General features: G+C 35.4%; 1 protein-coding gene across 4 annotated transcripts in view; it reads left to right on the top strand.

Moving 5' to 3' along the window:
- The window catches only part of LOC134530946 (probable peptidoglycan muropeptide transporter SLC46), an 87,378-nt gene that overhangs the window by 50,561 nt on the left and 23,400 nt on the right, over positions 1-13,417 (top strand). For 3 of the 4 annotated variants that reach the window (XM_063366282.1, XM_063366281.1, XM_063366284.1), the window contains exons 2-6: positions 4,666-4,899; positions 6,529-6,703; positions 10,618-10,806; positions 11,462-11,746; positions 13,059-13,160. In XM_063366282.1, coding sequence (XP_063222352.1) covers positions 4,666-4,899; positions 6,529-6,703; positions 10,618-10,806; positions 11,462-11,746; positions 13,059-13,160 — 985 coding nt within the window. Of the gene's footprint in view, positions 1-2,277; positions 2,341-4,665; positions 4,900-6,528; positions 6,704-10,617; positions 10,807-11,461; positions 11,747-13,058; positions 13,161-13,417 lie in introns of all 4 variants that reach the window. The other variant, XM_063366283.1, reaches the window with a different exon arrangement.

The raw sequence follows: 13,417 nt of genomic DNA on the forward strand, positions 1-13,417 counted from the left end.
GAAAGTATTTTTTACAAATTATAAATATGTATGTTTTTGTTTTTTATCATCGCGTATTTTCACGTTTTTTGTTCTTATCTTAAAAGAGATATTATAATAAAGCTGCTCTAATGAGATTTTATTGTTTCTTGGTTAACAAAAGCTGTTAATTATCAAATACTTTTAATTGTTTATATTCGATTTATTATTATTTACGCGACGTCATACTGTACGCGTACGAAATACGACTCGATTCGTTGCTGTTACATAACATAGCATGTTATGCGGTATCAGAAGTAACGAGTAACGATACGAAAGTAACGAGTACTAATTGTTATAGTAACGAATACATACGGGTACACTTTTTTTAGTTACTTTTACACCTCTACTGAAGTGCCAAGGAGTTGGACAAAAAGGGGTAGGAGAAAATGCTGTGTCGTTGCGGGAAGTAGATAACACTTCTACGTGCGAGATACGTGGGTGGCCGAGCGGGCGGGCTGGTAGTATTGCATCACCGCGCGGAGAGCAGCGGAGAGCAGGAAGCGTCCCTCATAATGTATGATAAGATAAGGCGGTGAACGTGTAGCTTACGCTACATAGCATAAATTAACTACCGAAGGAAACAAAGAATTATATACGGTGTTTTGGTTAAAATAAAGATTTACGGTCATTGTAAACGACGTTATTGTGAATCGGCGACAACTTAAATTGAAACATGAGTACTCAAACATTAGCGACGTTAATCCGAAACGACGTAAATCGGTACGACGTAAATAGAGGACTTACTGTAAACTTTGAGAAAAATCCTGCATAAATTGGGTTTCCGGTTCAAAAAATACAAGAATAAAAGGAAAATATTAATGGAACGCAATGACATTGTTGCTTGTAGGGGCAAATATTTACGTCGAATGAAAGCAAATGAGCAGGCTGGTGAAAAGAAAAAAACAGTTGTGTACATTGATGAAACCTGGATTCACCTGACGTACACAGTAAGCAAGTGTTGGCAAGACAACGAAACACCTGGTGTTTTGAAGAATGACAGCGCTGGTCAACGTTGGATAATCGTACACGCAGGTTGCGATCTAGGTTTCATTCCAGGTGCATATCTCATTTTCAAGTCCAAAGGTAAAAGTGGCGATTATCACGACGAGATGAACTTCGCAAACTTTTCCAGATGGGTGCAAGACAAGCTTATTCCAAATCTTAATTCGTTGGTTGTAATGGATAATGCCCCTTATCATTCCGTTCAGTTAAATAAGCCACCAACAGCAAATACAAGAAAACAAGATATCATCCAATGGTTACAGAACAACAACATTCCGCATGACAATGATATGACAAAATGTGAACTCCTCCAGCTCGTTCGTGGTCAACGTCCACCTCCCAGGTTTCGCATAGATGAGATGTTAGAAGAACATGGGCATGAAGTAATAAGATTACCACCATACCACTGTGAGCTTAATGCTATTGAGTATGTATGGAACATTGTGAATTTCCGTGTTGCTGAAAAAAATGTTGCTCAATCATCACGTACCATTAAAAACATCACAACAGAAGCAATCAATAGCGTCACCAAAGAAGAATGGCAAAATGCTATTTTACATGTAAAACATACAGAAGCAGAGTACTGGACAGGTGACTGTCTAATGGAGCACGAAATTGAGAAAATTGTTGTTAACTTTGGCGAGCCCAGCTCAGACAGTGAATGGGACTTTTCGGACAACAGCAGCACATATTCCAATGGTAACATATCAGGAATTGAAGAACTAAATGGCTGAGTGTGCGTTTGTTACGTGCACTATGCACGAAACTGTGTTGAAATGTTTCTTGCATTTTTTTCATTAATTAATCACACAAACAATACTTTCTTTGATTATAGGCAAATGTATACCGACATGTATGTTAAATATGGTGCTGAGTGAAATAATTATTATGACACAAACGGTACGATGTGATGCTGTGACACACTTTGGTACACACTGTGACATCTTCGTAGACACTGTGTTTCGCTGTTTCATACGACTGTACCTTCACCTTATCACAACATTTCTTACTGCACGACTGCGCTTCATGGCCATCGTTTCATCCAGGTAATCATGCTTACATGTTGCGTACACTTATGAATGCATGTGTATACTCCTTGCTTCCACAGCTAACGGTATTCCCCTACAGCCAACCCCTCCTCATTCCCCACCCCTCTCTCACTGCGACACTAGCGCTCCCGTTACTCCCCTCCTCGGGACCACAGTTGGCTTGGGCGTGTAGTAACTTAAACTCAGTATGGCCTAGCTGTTAAAGGTTTAGAAGGACTGCAGACAGTACTAAGTAATCATCTAACACAAGAGCACATCAGAAAAAAAGGTAAATAAAAAGCTGAACATGCAATTATATACTTCTTAGCATATTTCCTAATTGTGTGCTGGTAATTAACAATTTTTATAGTTTGGTCAGGTTAGGTTAGCTGAATAACCTAGAAAATTGTGGGGTAAATTTGATTAAAAACGAGAAATTATTAATTTCAAAATTGCAATCAGTATTTCGTTATGTAACTTGATACCTGTAGCTATGAGAAAAAAAAAATCCTTATTGAGGCTGTTTGCAAGCACAGTAGGAACTCGCGCATGACGGAGCAGTATTACTGCACAAGCGAATGTTAAAACAGTTATTGGAAAACTAACCCAACTTTATAGTTGTAATCACGAAAACACCGGATAGATAAATACAAAACTATTTTCATTATTAATAAAATTCCATACTTGACACAAGTAGTACCAAAACACAAATATTAACATAGTTAACATGGCAAAACTGAAATACTGACATGAATAAGCCATTTCATCTATAAATGTTTTGAAAATAATTAAAATGTAACAAAGTTGCTCTCCTGTCTCAAAATAACCACCACGAAGGTCAATAGAACTTAAATAAAAATTATTTAGAAAGTCTTGGTTTTATTTTTGAAGAAGCTTTAAATTAGAATCTTATCATTGCTGTATCAGGGCGGGATTCATAGTCGAAGGCTTGTTTGGCGAATAAGTAATACTTTATAAAGTAGTGCTTATTCTTCAAGTATTACTTATTCCAGCAATGAATTCATAAACCTATACTTGACGAAGTAATACTTGAACAAGCACCACTTATATTGGCCATGCTGTACTTGATGAAGTATCTCAAAAAGTAAAGGACGAATTTTGTGTCAATGTAACGCAAACAAATATACTGCTGTAAATACATAGTTTACCAGTTTGAAAATAAAAATGCCCATGTTTCAAACCATATATGCGATTAAAATAATGAAATTAATACGTAAGATGATATTTATACTTTATTTGATAGTGAACTTGAATAACATAAATCTGAACATGTATTAAAAACGAATTTACAACTACATAATTATGTTTTTAATGTTTGTGTTGTTAAGTTATGTTAGCCATCTTGTGTCTGTGATCTATATAGAGGTGTAAAAGTAACGAAAAAAAGTGTATCCGTATGTATTCGTTACTATAGCAATTTGTACTCGTTACTGTCGTATCGTTACGTTACTCGTTACCTCTGATACCGCAATGTATGCTATGTTATGTTGCAGCAACGAATCGAGTCGTATTGCGTACGCGTACTGTATGCGGCATACAGTATAACGTCGCGTAAATAATAATAAATAGAATATAAACAATTAACAATATTTGATAATTAAAGTTTTTGTTAACCAAGAAACAATAAAATCTCATTAGAGCGACATTTTTATATTATCTCTTTTAAGATAAGAACAAAAAAAACGTGAAAATACGCGATAATAAAAAACAAAAACATACATATTTCTAATTTGTAAAAAATACTTTCTTACGTTGTTTCTGTTCCAAACTCAAATTTGTCTACACACACAATACCTTTAATAAACAGTAAAAAAATTGGACGACAAATTTCCAAATTATACTTTACTTAATAAACAAACATCGTTCTTTGTAACGTAAATACATTTAATATGCGCGCGCATGCGTAAAACATACAAAAATGTGAGTAACGAGATGCAGCCGTGTGCAACGTTTCGTTACTCGTTACTAGATGGCGCACCCGTTACTCAGTACCGAATACATACGGTTGGCTACAGCTCTAGGGGCGGAATTCATAGTGGTGATATAAGCAATACTTGAAAAAAGTACTGCTTATATGCATGCTTAAGTATGGCATTAAATTCATTGCGAACAAAAAGAGCACTGCTTATTAGGACTACTTCAAGTAATACTTCACGAAGCACTGCGTCAAATAAGTACTGCTCAATACGAATTCACAGTCATGAAATAAGTTTGCCTTGTTTCGCAAGTATTCATAATCAAATAAGCCATGCTTATTCATTGATACTCAAGTACTGGTACGGATTTGTTTGTTGTAAGGAATAGGTTATGTAAGGTATTAATTCCCGTTAATTTTTCCATATATTAAATTAAAATTGAGAGAGTAAACAAATTCAATTTGGGGAAAAGAAACGAAACAAATAGTTGCCGCTTAGTTTTGTAAACAATACAGGCTACGTACATAACCTCTTCTGCAGCTAGCGTGTTGTTTCGCTACCACGTGGTTAACTTCACCCGCTTTTAGACTGAGTTTCAAGGCTCACGAATGCTACCAGTACCTTCATTAAGAATAATGATATGTGTGTTACATGTGTGTCGCCCACTGTTCCCTCAGGAGGCAGAGACATGCCCAGAGAGCAGGAGCTGTCTCCGGGGATGTGTCCGCTGGCTGGGCCTGGTGACGGTGGAGCCCGTCATGTTCCTGTACATGTTTGCGTTCATGCTCACCACCGTAGTCGAGCAGGCCTTCTTCGTGCACAAGGCCTGCCGCGTCAACATGAACTACTCGGAGCACGTGTGTGCCAACTTGCAGAATGACAGCTTTGCTGACGAGAACAAGAAAGTGCAGGTGAGCGGTGCAAACGGGAATCGCGGTGGTTGAGTGGTCAGAGCACTCTTTCTTTCACCAAGGCAAACAGGTTCTGTTTTCGACGGGGTCGAATCCAGATGTTTCGCTTGTGAGAAATGTGGCGGACTGTACAAGCCAGTGAGTTTCCCACATATACATAAATGTAATGTAATCTGAACATCTTTTAACTGCTTCCAGTGATGGATACAGAAATAAACTTTAAAAAAAAAAGGGGGGGGGGGGGGAGTGCTAAAAAACATCTTGCTATGGGTTTAATAACAAATCATCAAGACATTTCGAGCAAAATATTTAGTCTTTATCTATAATAATGAAGTTGTTCTGGGTAAGTGTATAAACGTGTTTGAATGTACATTTTATTACATGTGTGGCGGGGGCGCGTCTTTCCCTTGCTGTGAACTGCTCTTGCAACTGGGCTGCCTGCTCAAGGAGGGGGGGGGGGTTTCCCCCTGCACCCCCCATATGTATCCACCACTGACTGCTTCTTCTAAGGGTTTTCTTTCAGTCAAGGAGGTGTTACAACATAAAACTACTAGTCCTAACATATTAGTTGAAATGGGTGTAAGACTGTCTGCATAAGTTGAATTGAGTGCAGTTGTCAGCAGTAATGACTGTCATAATTGAATCTAAAATGTTGGAATACAGCTGGAATATCTTATAGAAAACACCTTTATGGTAGGTACAATTTTTTTTATTTGGGGCAGATATATGCCACTGATGGTTGCACTGTCATAAGAAACCTCAATAAGACAAAAAAACGATGATTTCATCATTCGTTATTGAGGATTCTTATGACATACAGAGTAACCAGCAACTGTGTATGTTCAAAAAATATTTTAATTACATAACTTTTCCCCATTGTAAAAACAATTCAAAGAACATACCTATATGATAGTTTCACACTCCAAATTTTATCATCACTATTGCCGCTTCAGGGCACTGTACCCACACTTTAGAGGACTTGGGTTCAGATCCATGTATATCCTTTTTGTTTATTGTTTTACTTGTTTTAACAAAATAACTTTAGGCAAATGCTGGGATGGCTCTGTACCATAAATAAGCCATGGCAATTCCTTTCATTGATTTGTCTGTTTTGCATGGAATGTTTGCATCTCTAATGACCTTGCTGTCTACAACATGCTACAAAACAATAAATTTAAAAATTAGCCAATGCAGCATTGATTAAAACATAAATTCAAAATTGTTTTACTATGTCTTAATACTTTTCAACCATGCAAATGTTGTGAACTGCATAGATTGCCTTTCATTACAGATAATGCTTTGTATACTTGAAACTACTTCACCTAACCAAATGAAATACTTAAACTGGTCAAGGTTAAAAATTTTTCCATTTTTTCTGTTTTTCTTTCTCTTTGAAAAGTTCTTTCTATCTCATGTGCTTTGAAATAATTTTTTCATTGTGATTTCATAAAATTTATCATCTAGATTAATTTTTTGATTTCCAGTACCTTAACTGGAAGTACGTATGTACTTTATATGTATGTGAGTAAAAAAAAAACAAAAAACTATCAATCTCACTGTCTGTTATTATCATTGAATATTGGTGAAGATACATTTAAATTGTCGCTAAGGTTTTGATTTTCTTTCAAGGTTATTGTATCCAACTTCCACCAATACAACAACATTGCATCGAACACAGTGCCCATATTCCTGGCGCTTGTGATTGGCTCATGGAGCGACAGACGCGGACGCAAGCTTCCTCTGCTCGTGGGACTTGCTGGTTCCTTCTACTACTCTGCCATGGTCGTGGTCATAGCACTGCAAGGTACATCACTGTTGCCCTATCTCACGTCTCACACTTTCAGCATACTTCAGGGCATCCGCCAGCCAAGTAAAATAATAGGAAAAAATTATCTTCACACGAATGGTACACTATTTGAGTTTGAGATGCCAGACAAATGACATTAGTAAAATGTTTACAACACAATAATACCAAATAAAATTTGAATTTTTTTTAAGTCAAACATATGTAACATAGTTATTGAGACCTTTTTAAACAATAATGCATGATATGACTATAATGCTCATTTATTATGAAAATAAGATAAGAAAAATCTGTGGTGTTACGTGCATTTCCATAACACAGCAAAAGTTGTGAGGAGCTCACGAGGTCAGAGCGCATTGCAGGATGTGTGCTAGATTGTCAGACACAATGAAAAAGAAAAAGACAAAAAGACTGTGAGCTCAACAATGTTGAAAGATATATGTTTGTTGACACTATTCTCATGTGTACATTATATCAATTTTTGCTTGGTCAGTCCACGAAGAGACCCATTGAAGAAGTAGAAGGAAAACAAACATTTTTATTATGTACAATAAGAAAAATCATTGTGGAATAAAGAGGCTGAATTTTGTGCTGCAAATATTACAACACCTAAGTACATAGTTCAAATTATTTCTGATTTTAAACACAGTGTTTACAAATGTTTACATCTATGAAAATTCTAAAAACTATATTTTTCCATGGAAATACTGTACCAAAATATGTTTTTTGCTAGTAAACATATTAATGCATAATAGGTTTTGTTGGTAGAATTGTTTTAATCAAAGGTAAATATATTTGTTTCTTGACCTTTTGTTTTATCTGATTATGATTTTCAGTAATACGTGTTGTTCGTGTTTGAAAAAATTAACATCTGTGAATGAAAAATGCATGAAAATTTTTTTTATATAACTTAAAGCAGCCGGTAAAAATTGTGGGAAAAAACAGAAATGTAGCTCATGATAACAGAAAGTTTACAACTTTTCTTGGTTATTGGAGGGAAGAGTGGGTAACATTTTTTTTTTTTTTTGGCAAAATTCAACAACAATTAATTATTTACCATTTCATAAAAATAAAAAAAGACACAACTATGTAGTACATACAAATTGTTTACAGCCAACAGTGGTTCTCAAACTTTTTGAAGTTGTGGTAAATGTATAATCCTAGAAACAATTTTAGGTGCTCCATGTACAAATATTGCACAAGAAATGCAATAAAATTAAATGAAACATACCTTAAGTATATTCAGCCTTGATTACTATACCACCGTACTGAACTCAATCACTGTTTGAGCCAAACCTATAGTCATTCAAATAACACATAATAATGTGTTAACAAAAAGAGAATCTATCCGTAATGAAATGGTATAGTACATTGACTTTATTTATTTTTATATCTGAATACATATTTCTTTGGAATACCACAGGGTGCACTCGGCAATCATCTGCACTCCGTTATGTACCTTTACTTTATTAAAATCCACATAAATGAGTTAATTTTTCTATGTGCTCATACATAACACTATGACTATACCATTGATGGAATTAACTTCATTTTTAAATGTCAGCATTAAAATATTCTATCTGGTTATTTTATTTAAGAGAAATATTAATTCCTTGCCATTACTATGGTTCATTTTAGGGTGAAGAAAAAAGCTTGGAAATTTTATTCTTCCAAATTTGATGGTAGTATGTCATTTTGTAGGTAATAATCTATACCTTTGCTTTATTCTTCTGTCTTAAATCATTTAAGTGTGATACAGAAGAAAATACGTATTTTTTTGAGCCATGAGTATAGTCATCTTAAAATTGTATTGTACAATCCCTAAAAAAGGTAAATTTGTTGCAGTATTAAATTATGTCCAAGTTTTAACTTTCTTTCAATTTTATTTAAAATTAATATAAAAATTGTGAGTAAATTTTGTAATGGTTTGGTTAATACAAACCTCGTTATTGCAGAGTGACAAAATTATGGTCTTTTCAGGTTTTTATTATTGAGGTTTGACTGTAGTCTGAATTAATATCAAATGTCTTACAACAATTTGTTAATGTATTCTGTTGAGTAACCAAGGAATGCAATATGTGGGATGTAATGAAACAAAAAAATACTTATCTTAAAATGGTATCTGTAAAAAAAGTTAAAATTTAAGAATTTATGTAAAAGATATGACATCGACCAGGGCTACGCCCTTCCTTAAGCCTGATGTGCTTGGCTCTCCCCTCCCCCTTTCCAGTCACCCCCCACCAACACCCTCTATAGCCAGCAGAGTGTGTATGAGTGTGTATCACAAGAGGCAGGTGCAGAGCCTGTACCATATTTAATTAACTAAAAAATATTATAATTGTTATTAACTTATTACTTCACAACCCAAGTTGGGTCACCTTAAGAGCCCGCGTAGTTAACATGAGCAATTACTGTAAGTAGCGTACCTGACGCTGAGAGCAGGTGAGTTTTCATGGTCAGATGTACTGGGGGAGGAATTGAGCCTAGCGCTCACTCTGGTCCTGTCACGGCCCTGTGATTCAGAGTCTCAGCTGGGTCCATGTGCTGGTGCCCAAGATTTAGTGACAAACATCTGTAACTGTTAAAACGCACATCACTAGGGACAAGATTATATGGTGAATTGCGATAAAACCCAAATAACACCAAAAAGCATGTCAGTGTATCATATAATACCAAGATACAAGTTGATACATCATTTAGCACTGAAATGCAACTCAAATCATGAAATCAACCAGTAGTTTGACAAAAATTAACACAAATTACAAAAAAATTTAAATTTACACTTTAGTAAATTCAATGGCTGTAATTTAGCATGAAGAGTGTACGCAAAAAAAAGAAAAAAAAAAAAGAAACAAATTTAAGTGCAAAAAATCAATTTCAGTTTGTTTAATCTTGCATCTCTTATCAGCAACAATTTTTTATATGAATGATGGCACATTTCTTGACTACATAAAAAAATTTCCTATTTATTTTAATTTTTCTGGGGTGTTCTGTACCAGACTTGCTTATTACAATTTATTTTACTGTAAAAGTGCATTATGTATCAGTAAAAATGCATCATTTTTATTGAATTAAGTATTGACTATTGAGAAATATAAATTTTCATATTTTTCAAATAATACACTATATTCATGAATAATGCCAAAGTATAAAAATAAAAACAAAAACATAGAAATCACTTGTTTTAAAAACAAAATCAACCTAAAAATAAAACTATAAAATCTTGTTCCTACTCATCACCCTGACCTCAAATAAAAATATTTTTTATATTTCTGTGAGAATATGATGGCTTTATAACATTGTATTATGGTAACTTATTGTACATAAAGATGGCTAATACATTACTGTTATATATAATAATATTGCTTTGTTGAATGATTATCTAAGTGAGCAGTAGAAAACAATGTTGCTGGCCACTAGTTGGCCATCTATGCTTTAGATGTTTAGAACATGGCAAATTTCTTCTCAAATATCCCTGGTCTCTGTCAACCTTTGTTACCATCTATTATGACCTTACTGTTCAGTAAATCTTATATATAAAAATGAATGATTGTTTTTGTGTTCGTCTTTAATGCGTTCGCACATCGTTCATCCAATTGAGTTGAAACTTTGCACACTTGACCTTCGAAACATGGGGAAGGTCACTGTGTAGATGAGATTTTGATAAAACCAATCCTTCAAGCCGTAGCTGATCTGAATCATAGGCCTTATGTATCCAGTATTACAAAAAAATTTTTTTGATTTTTTAAATTATTTCACGACTGACTGTTCAAAACAATTGCAATGCATGCCGGGCATTAGCTAGTAATATATAAATAAAAACTGGGTAAAATTTGTACTAGTTATCCTTGTCCAGCAGACCACCCCACACGGTCAGTGAGACCATCACTACAGTGATGACTCTTGTTCCTCAGCCTCGTGGCCTGTAGAGGTGGTGATATACGCTGCGTCCCTGCCGGCCGCCATGACGGGACTGAGCATGGCCATATTCATGGCAGCGTTCAGCTACATCTCCGACATCACCACGCCCCAGCAACGGACCATCCGGGTGGCCATCCTTGACGTGGTCTACCTTGCCACCATGCCCACGGGGGTGGCCCTAGGTGAGCTCATGATGCCCTCTCCCGCGACTCCCAGCTCCTGATTGCCACTTTCCGAGGTGCCCTGCTTTCGTTCCGCTCCGGAACTGCAAGCTTGAAAATAGTTTCCTTCACCCACTACTACTGAAGACAGGTCTAGAGATATCTCTGAGATATTACCACAAAGAAGTTCTCATTAGTTCCAAACTAAAAACATGTTTTTTAAATTTCTTGTGAAAACTTGTTCATTAAATTACATTATTGTGTTTTAGTTTTTCCATTATTATACGTACGATGTTGTTGTTGGTGTTATTTGTATGTTTTAGTGAGATTTTACAATCACTCAGTGATTATTTTATTTACCGTACTTAAAAACACATACATAGCAAATACCGAGTACTAAAAAGAAAATAATCTCTCCTAGATATGTTGCATTACAGTAATACTATTTTACTTTCATCTGATCTTTATTTGTGCTTGTATTCTGGGGACTAGGTTTTATTTCAACCACGTGCAAGGGATAGTAGGGATTGTAATAGTTTTTCCCCCCGTAAAGTAAGTTGTCATTCTCATTATTTTAGAATTCTGGGACTCTGGGAGCACCTTGATGAATAACTTCCCCATTCTCTACCCTTCAAAGGTTGTTGTTGGTTTAAAATAAAATTTCCTCTGTTTCCAGGAAAATACTTGTTCAACATAACTGGAAGATCTTACGCCATCATGTTCACCTTGAACGCATCTCTGCTCGCCGCAGCCTTCCTCTACGCCCTGATGGTGCTGGAGTGGAGGACCACCCCCCGCCAGGAGTCTGAATCTCTGGCCTCAACCAACTGCTGTGCAGATCTGTTCGACGTCCATCACGTCGTCGAGTCCGTAAGAACTATTGTGAAGAAAAGGCCAGAACACAGGAGGACTTATCTCATTATTGTGCTGATCTGCATGGCTCTGTATACCTTCCAGAGGGGTGAGAGCACATATGAATTTTTTTTAATTTTTTTTTTTATGCGGTGGACTAGACATTCTTTGCTACTTTTCTTTTCCCCGCCTGTTCCCTTTCTCTTTTCCGTACATTCCTTCCTATCTTCTCATGAAAGCTTCAACACCAATTGCATTCACCACTCAGCCTTTGTCTTGAATAAACTAGACTAGTAAATCAGCTCAGTCATTCTTAAATCTCATCCTTAAGTTTAAAAAAAAAAATTGAAAAATTTTGATTACATTGTTGTAAGGATAGTAATTTTATTATACTTTAACATATTACGTAAGATATACAGATCAATAGAAATTTATTAATTTATATTTCATTGTGCACTCACATAAAATGACCATTTTATGAAAGAAACAAAAATACCTAAATGGATTAGAATCAGTAGGCTTATAATAAAATTAATATTTATACATTCAATTTTAATGATAAAAAATGATAAATTAATGAGGAATAGTTCCAGCATATCAAGTAAAAAATATAGTTTTGAATTTTACAAGAAAAACTAAATTCAATTATTTTAATTCAATTTGACGTGTCCTCGGATTCAGCGACAAGGCCCTCGGTGCCACCCTATTGTATATTTATTTGCACCACAGTCAGGGCCATGGTGAGCATGGATGTCTTGGGGCATGACTTGTCCGGGTGTCAGGGAGGTTCAGCCTAGAAGCTCCATGATTCCCATTCATGCATGCAGCCAGAAGACGAGCTCAGTCTCTTCTGTTGGTCCTGACCTCTGCCGGGTGGGCGGCGAGACACTTCTAGGTGTCATCACCATGCTTGGCGAATCATTTAATGGACCCGGCTGATAATATAGCTCCTGATCTTAGGAACTCCATGACGTGGCAGGTGAACTACTGGGTAGGGATGCTGTTCAAGGTATACAGCAAGTTATAATGAGTTTATTATTGTTAAAATAACATGTTATAACACTTAACAAGATGGTTTAATTTTCTCACTGAAAAAAATTATCTGTTTTACAATACATTACAAATTGTTCTTATGAGTTGGGGGAACTGGTTAGTAAGGATAGCCCAATTAATTTTGATGTATAGTTTTATTTAGTACTAATATTTACATTACCATTTAAATTGGCCACCCCTGCTTTAAATCTTTGATGGTGATTTTTCTTACCTGCTTTTAAAATGCCACTGTGTTGGTTTTTAGCTTGAAGAATTTTTATGTTAATTGGCATATTGAACTTAGATTGTTATGAGATTTTATTATGTGTGTGGATAAAACAAAACATACTAATTCAGCTATAAAAATGAAATTTAATCTTTTTGTTTAGATGAGAAACCAATGGGTTATCTTTACACAATTCTCAAGTTCAAGTGGACTGCCGATGAATACAGTGATTACAGAACCTTCCAGTCTGCTGCTTATGTGATAGGTGAGTAGGTACGTATGTACGTGTGTCCGTATGACAGTGCCTTGGGCAACTGAAAGCCGTGACAGTGAACTAGGTGCAAAATGTCAGTGAATATAGTTTGTAAAGAAGCACTTATTTTAAATTAGGACTGATTTGTAGTAATTCTAGGTTAAGCTTAAATGAAGATTTAAAAATTTCTTACATTATTTATTTGATAGTACATTTTTGAGTTGCCATAGAGATACATTAAAAAATTATTTAGTATGGAAATTGTTCGT

This window comes from Bacillus rossius, chromosome 3 (assembly GCF_032445375.1).
Source record: "Bacillus rossius redtenbacheri isolate Brsri chromosome 3, Brsri_v3, whole genome shotgun sequence".
NCBI lineage: Eukaryota > Metazoa > Arthropoda > Insecta > Phasmatodea > Bacillidae > Bacillus > Bacillus rossius.